We start from the raw sequence: 13,835 nt of genomic DNA on the forward strand, positions 1-13,835 counted from the left end.
GTCCACTCTATCTATCTCCCTCATCATCTTATAAACTTCTAATAAGTCGTCTCTCATCCTCCTCTGCTCTAAAGAGAAAAGCCCCAGCTCCCTCAACCTTTCCTCATTAAATGTACCCTCCAAACCAGGCAGCATCCTGGTAAATTTCCTCTGCACTCTCTCCAATGTTTCCACATCCTTCTTACAGTAAGGTGACCAGAACTGCACACATTATTCCAAATGTGGTCTCACCAAGGTCCTGTATAGTTACAGCATTACCCCACGGCTCTTAAACTCAAACCCCCTGTTAATAAAAGCTAACACACTATAAGCCTTCTTCACGGCTCTATCCACTTGAGTGGCAACCTTCAGAGATCTGTGGATATGAACCCCAGGATCTCTCTGTTCTTCCACATTCCTCAGAGCCCTGCCGTTGACCCTGTAATCCGCATTCAAGTTTGTCCTACCAAAATTAATCCCCTTGGACTTATCAGGGTTAAACTCCATCTGCCGCTTTTCAGCCCAGCTCTGCATCCTATCAATTCTCTTTGCAGCCCACAAGAGCCCTCCACCTCATCCACTATTCCACCAATCTTGGTGTCACCAGCAAATTTATTAACTCACACTTCAGCCCCCTCTTCCAAGTCATTGATAAAAATCACAAATAGGAGAGGACCCAGCACTGATCCCTGTGATACACTGCTGGTAATTGGCCTCTAGTCTGAAAATTTTCCCTCCACCACCACCCTCTGTCTTCTAGCCAGTTACTTGTCTAATCGGCCAAACTTCCTTCTATCCCACACCTCCTTACTTTCTTCATGAATCTACCTTGGGGAACCTTATCAAACGCCTTACTAAAATTCATGTATACAACATCAACTGCTCTACCTTCATCCACACACTTAGTTACCTCAAAGAATTCAATCAAATTTATGAGGCAAGACTTACCCCTCATGAATCTGTGCTGAATATCCCAGATTAAGCTGCAACTTTCCATAAATCCTGTCCCTCAGGACCTTTTCCATTAACTTACCGACCACCGAAGTAAGACTAACTGGCCTATAATTATCAGGGTCATTCCTATTTCCAGTCACCATTCTCCAGTCCTCTGGCACAATCCCCGTGGACAGTGAGGACCCAAAGATCAAAACTAAAGGCTCCACAATCTCATTCTTTGCCTCCCAAAGTATCCTATGATGTATCCCATCTGGCCCAGGGGACTAATCGACCCTCAGGTTTTTCAAAATTGCTAAGACATCTCCCCTCAGAACATCTACCTCCTCCATCCTATCAGCCTGTATCACACACTCATCCTCAAAAACATGACTCCTCTCCTTAGTGAGCACTGAAGAAAAATATTCATTCAACACCTCACCTATTTCTTCAGACTCCATACACAAGTTCCCACTACTATCCTTGACTGGCCTTAACCTCACCCTGGTCATTCTTTTATTTCTCACATAAAGTAAAAAGCTTTGGGGTTTTCCTTGATCCAACCCACCAAGGACTTCTCATGCCCCCTTCCAGCTCTCCTAAGCCCTTTTTTAACTCATTCCTTGCTACCTTGTAACCCTCAAGCTATCCAACTGAACCTTGTTTTCTCATCATTAACTACGCTTCCTTTTTTCTCTTGACAAGACATTCAAACTGCTTTGTGAATCATGGTTCCCTCATTCGGACATTTCCTCCCTGCCTGACAGGGACATACTTATCAAGGACATGCAGTATTTGTTCCTTGAACAAGCTCCACTTTTCATTTGTGCCTTTACCTTACAGTTTCTGTTCCCATCTTATGTTCCCTAATTCTTGCCTAATCGCATCATAACTCCCCCTGCCCCAATTATAAACTTTGCCCTGCCATGTGACCTTATCCCTCCCCAGTGCAGTAATGAAAGATACCAAATTGTGGTCACTATCTCCAAAGTGCTCTCCCACAAACAAATCTAACACTTGGCCTGGTTCATTACCCAGTACCAAGTCCAATGTGGCCCCACCTCTTGTTGGTTTATCCACATATTGTGTCAGGAAACCCTCCTGCACACACTGTACAAAAAATGCCCCATCCAAACTATTCGACCTATAAAGGTTTCAATCAATATTTGGAAAGTTAAAGTCACCCATGATAACTACCCTGTGACCTCCACTTCTATCCAAATCTGCTTTGCCATTTCCTCCTCCACATCTCTATTACTATTTGGCGGCTTATAGAAAACTCCTAACTATGTGGCCGCTCCTTTCCTATTTCAAACTTCAGCCCATATTACCTTAGTAGGCAGATCTCCCTCGAAATGCCTTTCAGCAGCCATTAAAGTATCCTTGATTAACAATGCTACCCTCCACCTCTGTTACCACCTTCCTTACTCTTACTGAAACATCTATACACCGGAACTGCCAACAACCATTCCTGTCCCTGTACTAACCATGTCTCCGTAATGGCCACAACATCATAGTCCCAAGTACCAATCCATGCTCCAAGTTCACCTGCCTTATTCCGGATGCTCCTTGCATTGAAGTAGATACACTCCAACCCACCATCCTGTCTATCTGTACACTCCTGCGACCTTAATACCTTCTTCAGTACCTCACTATCCTCAATACTGGCTTCTATCTACAGCTCGTTTTCCCATGCTGTTGACAAATTAATTTAAACCCCCCCCGAAGAGCCGTAGCAAATTTCCCTCCCTGGGTATTGGTGCCCCTCTGGTTCAGGTGCAAACTGTCCTGTTTATACAGGTCCCACCTTCCCCAGAATGTACTCCAATTATTCATGTAAATGAAACCCTCTCTCCGACACCATCCCTGCAGCCACATGTTTATCTGCACTTTCTCCCTGTTCCTCAACTCGCTAGCACATGGCACCGGCAACAAACCAGAGACGACAACGTGCTTTGTCCTGGCTCTCAGTTTCCATCCTAGCCCCCTAAATTCCTGTTTTAAAACCCCCGTCCCTCCTCCTACCTATGTCATTGGTACTGATGTATACCACGACCTGTGACTGATCCCCGTACCCCGTAAGGATCCTGAAAACACGGTCTGAGACGTCACGGCTCTGGCACCCGGGAGGCAACATACTATCTGTGAGTCTCTTTAGCTACTGCAGAACATCCTATCTGTCCCTCTAACTATAGCGTCCCCAATTACTACTGCTCTCCTGCTCTCCCCTCTTCCTGTCTGAGGCACAGGGATGGACTCAGTGCAGGAGATCCAGTCACCTTGGCCTACCACTGTTAGGTCGACCCCCTCAACAGTATCCAAAGCGGTATACTTGTTGCTGAGGGAAACGACCACAGGGGATCCCGGCACTGGTTGCTTCCTCTCAGTCCCTCTCACTGTCACCCATTTATCTTCATTCTTCAGAGTATCTAACTCCCTGAAGCTTTTATCTATGATCACCTTTGCCTCCCGAATGATCTGAAGTTCATCCAGCTCCAGCTCCAGTTCCCTAACACGGTTTATGAGGAGCTGGAGATGGGGGCACTTCCCACAGGTGAAATCAGCAGGGACACTGACAGCATCCCTCATCTCAAATATTTTGCAGGAGAAACATTGCACTGCCTTTCCTGCCATTCCCTCTAGATAATTTGCTGATAAAAAGAAAGAAAGATCTTGCCTGATATTCCCTCACCCCCGTTAGGTTAGAGGAAGAAATGAAAAGAAAGAAGCAGGACAAATTGATCTTAAATTGTGTCATTTAGCACATCTCCAAGCTCACAATATTTTGAAAATCTCTTAAGCACAGCCAGAAATTACACAATTGACTCTCCCTCTTCTTTGTTTATTTTGTGGAATCTGAAGTACTCTGCAATCACCAAAGGCTTCAGCAAAAAATGTGCTTGCAAAATATCTATGATCTGTATACTTGTTTTAATGCCTGGCTTCTCAGGTTAGACTAAACTATGGAAGAGATTAAATGTCCTCCCTCACCCTCCCCAACCCCAATCACACTCAGGAAAGTGGGCATCATAATATCTTCAGTTATTTTCTTTCCCTGCGCAAAACAATCAAAACACTCAGTATAGAAGATCCACCACTGCTCCACATTTTCATCAAATGGTCCCATGATGCTGAGAACTCCTGCCTTTTTTTTAACCAATGAAGTTTTCCCACATGTGCACTTCATACCACTTTTCCAGAGCGCATACAAAAAGTTTATATTCTAATATTTCGTTTTCCTGACTTTTTCGGTAAATTTCTTCACCCCAGGTGGCTAGCAGCATCATTCGTTGTCCTCATTTTTTTTACATTGCATATTGGAGATATGCAGCACTCAGGATACGAGAGCCTTATTTACAGGTGTGTGTTCACTTTCCTGGCTACTTCTTCTCTGCCCGTTTCATACACTAGTGACTTGTGATGTCACATCTGGTGAATACATTAACACAGCTGAACTTCAGGAAGCTAATAAGAATTAATACAAACACATAACACTCACTATTCTCTGGGTGAAAATCCTTCTCTTCATCTCCGTCTTAAATGGTCTATCCCTTATCCTCAGACAGTGACCACTATCTCTGGACTCCCTTGCCATCAGAAACATCCTTCCTGCATCTACCCTCTCTAATCCTGTTAGAATTGTATAGGTTTCTATGAGATCTCCCCTTATCCTTTTAATCTTGATCATCTCCAGTTGCCTTGAGATGGTGGCCCTGGGGCTTCTTCTTAAACTATTGAAATTATTTGCGCTATTCAGAGGGCAGCTAAAAAGAAATTGATATGGGACTGAAGTCACAAGGAGATGAAAGCAGGTAAGGGTGTTAGATTTCATTCCCTAAATGTTTTCAATGGCAATTCAAGAACATCATTTTTATTGATCTCAGCTTTTATTTCCAAATGTTTTAGAAACCAAATCTAATTCTTAAACAGAGGCACTGAGCATTTATTTTAGGTTGTGTATTTTCTCACATGAAGGAGTAATGTTTATTTTCAATTTTTTTGGCATCTTATGAGGTCTTTTGGTCAATGTGGCTTAATGAGCAGGAATGCAGTTTATTCTCATGTTGCTGCCAATGTTGTTCTGCAGCCATTGCTAGAGTTATGGTATGAATTTCCTTTCACTTTCATTTTCCATCCACCTTCCCCGCACCACCACCTCATCACAAAGACTTGGGAATGTTTCCAGGTGTGTTCAGGTTTCCCCTCCAAATCAAAAAAAGATGGGGACATCTTCTGCACTGTAATTCTGAAGGGAAGGGGCCGAAAGATGCCAGTAAGCCCAGATCCACAGAGATGGGGGTGCCTTATTTAAAGGGGACCCCAATCTCAAAATTAAAAGACAAGCTCCCCCATCCGACCCCCTCCCACCCACAAACATTGGGTCCTCCACTCCCCTCACCATCCAATTTTGCCACCTGCCATTTATCATCACCAGCAATTTCCTTCCCCATTCATTTTTGCCGGAAATTGCCCTCTCCTCCCCTACCTTGCCATGTCTCTGACCACCCGGGAGTTACACTGGCCTCCATGCCCCTGGCATGGTCATCTCAACTGCTGGACAGCAGTAGTCATTCCCACCAATGTGACATGTGAAGTCCCCGAAAGATAAGAGTGTTATGTTTAAATACATTCAAATTGATGGGAATCAGGTTCATGTCCTCACGGAGTGTGAACCTGATTACGTCACTATCAGGGGATGGGGAAGATCTCATTCTGAGATCTCCCCAGTGCAAATCCTGTTATTTTCCTCTCAAGAATTAGTGGTCATTAAGAGATTTGCGTCCTCTGCGTGCAGGTCCAGAAAATTGCAGCCTTTGATTATATTGCCAAGAGATAAGAACCCCAAATTGTTTCACTCTGAAACAAAGTATGAAAGGGACAGTGAGGACAGCTAAACGAGAAACTGGGATGCACCTCTGTCCCAAATGCTAGCTTGAACACATTCATTTTGGGGACAGGACAAGTGATAGTTCCATCTGTTCTACTGCATCTTGGTCTCATCTCCTCTGTGTAAAACTAAGTGGACATTACCAGTGTCCAGTTGCATAAAGACCTGGAATATTTTAAGGTTCATGAGTCAAAATTTACCTGATAAAGGGGACAGATTCCAAAATTGTTTTATGTTAGTTCTGCCATTACATGGTAGGAAAAGTCTATATTTTTTCCAATAGTTTGTTGATTTATAGATAAACAATCATTGCTAGATTCACCATTTGAAGTAAAGGGTTTGTGGAAAGGAAAGTTTAGATACAAAAGAATTGTGATCAAACAAGATAATTCATCAATTTGTAAATTATACAAAACATACTAGATCAAAATACTTACAGGATTTCCAACAACTGAAAGTTCTGTCATACTTGGAAGTGAATCGAGTTTTTCCAGTTCACCTATGTCCTATGCAAAATAGACTATTTACTTGGAAATACTTTTATTACATATAGAAAAACATTTTACTATGCCTACCATGACAATGTCTCAAATCGTAAAATCCTGGATTGATATACTGTTGAATGAACTTCCCCACATTGCCACTAAATGGACTTGCAAAGTGCACACATATTTTTTCATGAGTTCACTCAACCCTTGTTCCACATGTTTTACTTGTATGGCCTTATGGCTTATACATTTTACACATTTTTTTACATGCAAGTTTTAAACTTTTCCAAGTTTGTATTACCTTTAGTGCGGTGCACAGCAATTTATAAAACTTTTAATACATTCAGAAACCAAATGGAATATAAAGTTTTAAAATATTGCAGATGCTGGAAATCTGAAATTAAAATGGAAATGCTGGAAATATTCAGCTGATCAGGAGGCATCTGTCAATTTCAGGTGACTGGCCGACTATCAGAACTGAAATAAGTCAGAGTCAGGAGATGTTTGAGGAGTTGAGGAATGGTCCGAAGTGTCATGGAGGTCCTACTGGAGTGTAAAAAGATAAAGGGAGACAAGATGTATCTGATGGTGGAAAAAGCTGAAGGTAGCAACGATGGTGGAAGATGAGATGTTAAACGTGAAGGCTGGTGGAGTGAAAGGTGAGGCCAAAGGGAACTTTAACATAAAAATAGGTAATTACAAGGGTATAGAGTCAGAGTTAACTAATATGTAACAGGAAAATAGGTTTAAAGGTAATATGCTAGAGAAAGATATTGGCAGATATTTAAGGACATTTTTCATAACTTTCAAAGATACATTCAATTGACAAAGAAAGATGCCATGAGAAGGATGAAGAAAGTTATGGTATAGCCATATAGATCAGAAAGAATGAAAGATGTATGATGCTACAAAGATTAGAGTTAGCCAGAAAATTGGGAAAACTTTAGAAACCAAAGAATGACTAAAAAATGGAGGGAGAAATTGGAGTTTGAAAGAAAATTAGCAAGAAGTATAAAACCGTAAAAGCTTCTACATATATGGAAAAAAAGAGTAGCTAAAGTAAGTGTTGGTCCCTTAGACGGTAAGTATGGGAAAATAATAATAAGGAGGAAATGGCTGAGAGATTAAGTACTTGGTATCTATCTTCACAAGAACCATACAAAATTAGGGGCCGGATATTAAGCTGAGGGCAGGCTCCCCACAGTCCAGTGTAAAGTTCAGGGTGAGTCCAACTCAGCTTAACCAGTACAAGGCAGGCGCTTGTCCAGCCGAAGAGGCAACCCATCTCATAGAGCTGTCAGCCGATCAGAGATCGGCAGCTGTGTACAGAGGCAATGTCAAGCAGGAATGGTGGCCACTACTGGTACTGCAGGTAAACCAAGGAAGTGAAGTTTAGTGATGGCCTCAGACATCGGGTCAGGCCAACTTCACACAGCATGAGGGGGAGAGGAGCATTTTGGATAGGGCAAAAGGGTAGGTGGACATGGTGGAGGCAAGACTGTGGAAAGGGTAGCCTCTGGTTGACATAGGGTGCCAGGGGAGGAGGTCTTTCATTGACCAGCAGCATGTAGGGTTAAACTTTTTGTGATACCCACCCGATGCAGGTCTTAACCACTGCCAATTATATCAGAGTGGCAATGGGATGAAGCCCTTTATCAGGCATTAATTGTCCTTAAATGCACAATAAGGCCTGGGCAGACAACTCTCCATCATCTATTTGGCTACCTGTAAAATCAGAGGTGGGGTAGTGGGTTGGATCAGGAGTGGGTACACCAGTGTTGGCACAGCACCTTCTTTTATGGATCACTAACCCCAGAGAAAAAGTACTACGAAAGCTAATGGGACAAAAGGCTGACAAATCCCCTGGATCTAATGACCTGCATTCCACAGTCTTAAAGGAAATGGCCACAACAGGTAGTGGACGTACTGGCTTGTGAACCTTCAACATTGCCTGGATTCAGGAGACTTCCCAGCAGATAAGAAAACCACAGACGTAATGCCATGGCTGGGAATTTATGGCTCTGCCACAGTGTGTCTCCCCCTGGCAGATGTGGTGGGCTATTTAAATTGCCATTTACTTTGGCAGGTGGGGAGGAGCCATAAAATCTTGGCCCATTATTCAAGAAAGGAGGGAGACAAAACTATATGACAATTAGTTTTTGGGAATACAATAGAAGCCATTATTAAGATTGCAGTACCAGGACATTTCGAAAATCAGGTGGAGTCAATACAGTTTTGTGAAAGGGAAATCATGTTTGAAAAATTTATTATAGTTCTTTGAAGTTGTAACAAGCAGGATAGATCGGAGCAGCACAGTAGCACAGTGGTCAGCACTGCTGCTTTGCAGTGCCAGGGACACGGGTTCAATTCCTGGCTTGGGTCACTGTCTGTATGGTGTTTGCACATTTCCTCCCACATTCTGAACATGTGCTGGTTAGGTACATTGATCCAAACAGGCATCAGACTATGGTGACTAGGGAATTTTCACAGTAACTTCATTGCAGTGTCAATATAAGCCTTACTTGTGACTAATAAATAAACTTCATTTTACTTACTAAAGGGGAACCAATATAAGTAGTGTGTTGAATTTCCAAAAGACATTCAATAAGGGACTACATGAAAGATGACTACACAAGATAAGAGCTCATGGTGATGGGGATAATATATCAAAATAAACTAAAGAACTGGACAACTAACATGACGCAGATTGTTGAGATAAATGGGTCATTTTCAGGTTGAGAAACTGTAATTAGTGGAGTGCCACAAAGGTCAGGGCTGCGGTCTCAACCATTTATGATCTATATTAATAACTTGGATGAAGGAGCAGGTTTATAGACAAATTTACTCATTATACAAAGATAGGTAGGAAAGCAAAGTTTGAAGAGAATACAAAGAGTCTGCAAAGGGATACAGATCAATTAAGTGAGTAGGCAGAAAATGGCAGATGGAGTATAATGTTGGAAAATGTGAGGTTGTCCACTTTGACAGTAAGAATAGAAAACTAGAGTGTTACTTAAATGGAGAAAAACTGCAAAATGGTGCAGTACTGAGGAATCCGGGTGTCCTTTATATAAATCACAAGAAGTCGGCACACAGATACAACAAGTAATTAGGAAGGCAAATGGAATGTTGACATTTATTGCAAGGGGGATAGAATATAAAAAAGGAAAGTCCTGCTACAGCTGTACAAGGCATTGGCACTTGGAAAACTGTGTCTAGTTTTCATCCTCAGGGGAGATAACTTACCTTGGGAGCAGTTCAAAGAAGATCCACTCGATTGATTCTTGGAAGGAAGGGGTTGCCTTATGAGGGAAGGTTGGGCACGTTAGCCTATATTCACTGGAGTTAGAAGATTGAAACATATAGGCTGGGCTTTTTTCTGAACCCACTTGAGGTGAGCAGGAGCGAAAAATATTGCAAGAAGTGCAAAGTTGTAATATATGTTGGAGTGAAAACATGACGTGATTGTTCCTCATCTCCATCCTTCCTTATCCTTATCCTGATGTTCCATGTTGAGAACATTGTTACAATAAATTTACATATTATCATCAGGCCTGTACAACAGAATCATAACCCTCGTCCAAAAATCCATCCGTGGCGGCATCTATGGAGGCATGATGGCAGAATGGAATAAAACCCGGCTAGTCTTCATACCACGCTGACACAACCCTGGGACTACCCAGGCATCAAGTGGGCAGTACCCTGGCATTAAACAGGTATTACCCAGGCAGTGGATAGGTGGTGCCCACTTGTTGTCTGGTATGTACCATGGATGCAGCTGGGTGAACTGGTTTGCTTGCCGTGCAATGCGGCAGCCTCTTATCAAGTGCCTGAGTTGATGGCACGCGAATCAGGGGCTGCCCCATCAACAGTACATTGTGAGACCCATAACAAAGTTTTTTTAAAAACTTTTGCAGTATATGGTGGAGAAAGTTGCCATCTCCATCAATGGCTTTAATATCACTTTTCCCATCCGACTCAGCTGATAATGATACATTGCTAAAACTCATACTTCTGAGTCAGAAAATTGTGGGTTTAAAGCCCACTCTAGAGATTTGAGCACATAATCTAAACTGACTCTTCTTCAGTGCTGTAGAAATAAGGACATGCTGAACTGTTAGAGGTATTATCATTTGGGGTGACAACTGACTTCCATTCTGTTATAAAAGATCCTATAGCATGAACTGAAGAGGAGTAGGGAAGCTCTTACTGTGACCTGGCCAACAGCAAGAGATAACATCACTAAAGGAGGTTACCTGATCATTGTTGTTGTGGGACCTTGATGTATGTAAACTTGTGCATTTTCACATATATCAAAAAAAGATTTAATAGATTGTAAAATGATTTAATATCTTCTGAGGACATGAAAGGTGCTATATTAATGCAAATCTTTTATTTACCTGGATTTTGTTTGCACCAAGGAAAAGTCGCTGCAGTTTTACCAATGGATAAAGGTTGTTAAGATCACGCATCCTATTCTCTTCTAAATGGAGCTCAAGAAGAGCACTTTGGCCCAAAAAAGAGTTCTCATGGATCATTCGGACTCTGTTTCGTTCCAATGACAACTCAGCAAGGTACTGAAGGCGATCAAGCCCCTCAATCTGACTAATAAAATTGCCTGCAATGGAAATAACTGAAATTAGTCAAATTTTCTTTCTGTATAACACACATTTAAAGAATGCATGTATCCACTCAAATACAATTTAATTCCTTCAGAGTGAAGAAGACAGGAAGTACAGGATTTAGCCAATCCATTTTCCCTCAGTGCTAATTTTCACTCAGGACACTCAAAGTTATTTTCCTCTTGCCAGAACATGCAATGAGTACATAATTGTTTAAAAAAAATGGACAACGTACTTCAAGTGATCAACATCATAAGTTACAGAAAATACATGCTGCATAGTTAGCTGTCAACTAATCATATCTAATATTGCAGATTCTTGGAGGTTTCTCAATTGCCTTTGGAGGTCAAAGCGGAAATTTCCAAGGTTTGGTTTGGGGAGGGATGTGGTGGGGTGCGGGCAAACAGTGTATGTGTCCCTAGTATTGGTCTTTTGTTTTTTTTCATGGCAGATCAAGAATATAATATTTGAATGTTAAAATAGTGGTTTGGGAAAATTGGAAACCAAGGGCCAGATTTTATCATCAAGTTCTGCCTGTTTTTGGGTGCAAAAACTTGATTATGTCGGGCATGAGGCAAGTAGTGCCATCTGCTTCTGCCTCTGCAGCCATTTCCCCTTTACCAAGGCCTGAAATTGCATTTAAATTGACTTAATGGGCTGCATGCCCAACTTTACCAGCACTTTCCCCTTTACCACCGCGTTCGCCCATCCAGAATCAGCGTGAAACAGACATGCTCCATATAAGTCTGATTTGGGTGAGGTAAGAACCGAGCGTCCAAAGGCTCTCTGCTTGAGATCAGTGGGTGGGTGGGTGGGTGGGGGTGGCGTGAAGAGGTGGGTCTACTGCCATTCTGCCTGTGATCAGTGGGGGAAGGGGATAGGGGTCCGCTGCCACCCTGCCCATGATCGATGGGGGGGCGGTGAAATGAGGACTACTGTCACTCTGCTTAACATCGGTTGGGGGGGGGGGGTGCGAGGTGAAAGGGGGGTTCGCTTCCACTCTGCCTGTGATCAGTGGGGGGGGGAAGGGGGTTCCACTGCCACTCTGCTTGCAATCAGTGGGGGAGAAGGGGGGTCTGAGATCAGCGAAGAGGGAAGGGGCCCGCGATTAGTCTGGGTGGCGGGGTTATGGGAGGATAAGGGGATCAGTGGTAATGTGGGGGTGGGGCAATGTCCGTGGGGGCCAAGGGGAGGCATTATCCGGTCCAGGAGGGACGTGGCAGGGGAACAACATTCTAACATTTTTTCTGCGCATGCGTTGTTGGGAGCACAGATCGAAGTTGCCAATCGGAGCTGCAGGGCTTCGGGCTTGTTAAGGGTTGTGCAGCGTGATTCGGAATCGCTGATATGTTTGCAGGCAGACTGCGTATGGTAGTATCTCAGAACGGGTCTAAAAGACAGATCTGAAACATGCCCTATTTCAAGTCTGCCTAGTATTTAGAATCAAATTGGTAAAATAGGGCCCTAAGATTCATGCAACAAATATTCCTTTTTTATTCTTGTCATGGATGTGGGCATTGCTGTCTAGACCAGCATTTATTGCCATTCCTAAATATCTTTCCCAATATTTACATTTGACTGGGAATTCCAGAATCTTGACCTAGCAACTGTGAAGGAATGGCGTCATAGTCCCAAGTTGGGATGCTGTGCAACTTGGAGATATTCATGTATGTATGAGGCCCTTGTTATTCAAGGTGGTAGAGGTCGTAAGTTTGGAAAGTGCTGTTGAAAATGTATTGGTCAGTTGCATATTGGTCATTTTGCATATGGTACACACTTCTGCAACTGAGTGAACCAGTCATGGAGGGAAAAGTTTATGGTGTTGGCTGGGATGTCAATTAATCAGGATGCTTTGTCTTTGTTGGTGTTGAATTTCCTCAGGATTTTGGAGCTGCACTCATTCAGTGATGAGTATTCCATCACAATCCTGACTTGTTACTTGTAAGTGATGGAAAGGCTTTGGAGAGTCAGGAGTGAGTTATTTTCCACAGAATTTTTAAAAACTCATTCGCAAGACGTGGGCTTCTCTGGCTAGGCCAGAATTCATGTAATATCAAAGACAAAGGTTTCACTGCAAACTGTACAACACAGCTGAAACTTTATGCCTTATTTGAAAAATAGTACAAAAATAAATTTGCTTTCATCACTAGTTTACTGTGCAGGTAGTTGTTACTTACCTTCCAAATACAGCACTCTCAAATTTATGAGTCTATTCAACTGTAGCTGAGCCAGGCTAGAGATGCCATTGTATCCTAAATGAAGTACTTCCAAACTTTCCATAACTGGAGGCAGGCTTTCATAACTTGGGTCTCTGCTTTCAAAAAGGGAGGCAGTGATTAATTATGCAGCAAAATAAAATTTTGGCTGGAAATTGCTATCAATAAAGCAGTAAAAATTGTATATTAAAGTGTTATTTGGGTGAATTAAAGTACTTAAATTGCAGGTTTCAGAAGTCTTCAGTTGCAGTAAATTTTCCTCATTCATTTACAGAATATGCGCCTCTCTAGCAAAGACTGTTTTCACTGTCCATCTCTATTGCTTTTGCGAATACAGTGTTACTACTTTTTGATAATTAGTGGCTTTTCAGGCCAATATGTGGGCAATTAAGAGTCAACTACATTATTGTGGTCTGGACACTTAGATCAGATAGGGTATATATTATAAATATATATATTTTACTACAATCCAATCCTGATCCTGGCTTGTTTCTAGATTATCTACTTGAGTGAATTTAAATTCCCCACTGCTGTAGTGGGATTTCACCTCATTTCTCCAGCTCATTAGTCCAGGTCTCTGGATTGAGGTCCATTAACATAAACACAATGCTATTATGCTCTACCATTGAAGACAGCTGAGTTTACTTATTAGACAGTACACATTGTTTATTATTACATACCACTGTTCAGCTACTGAGCTGCAACAATT

At 42.3% G+C, this 13,835-nt stretch overlaps 1 protein-coding gene across 1 annotated transcript in view; it reads right to left on the reverse strand.

The window, feature by feature from the left end:
* The window catches only part of lrrc9 (leucine rich repeat containing 9), a 152,667-nt gene that overhangs the window by 19,774 nt on the left and 119,058 nt on the right, over positions 1-13,835 (reverse strand). Inside the window, exons 27-29 of the mRNA XM_080202432.1 lie at positions 13,088-13,224; positions 10,689-10,906; positions 6,238-6,306 (exon numbers count right to left, since the gene is read on the reverse strand). Coding sequence (XP_080058558.1) covers positions 6,238-6,306; positions 10,689-10,906; positions 13,088-13,224 — 424 coding nt within the window. The remainder of the gene's footprint in view (positions 1-6,237; positions 6,307-10,688; positions 10,907-13,087; positions 13,225-13,835) is intronic.

The sequence above is a fragment of the Carcharhinus amblyrhynchos genome, chromosome 14 (genome assembly GCF_965287045.1).
Source record: "Carcharhinus amblyrhynchos chromosome 14, sCarAmb.v2.hapA, whole genome shotgun sequence".
Lineage (NCBI taxonomy): Eukaryota > Metazoa > Chordata > Chondrichthyes > Carcharhiniformes > Carcharhinidae > Carcharhinus > Carcharhinus amblyrhynchos.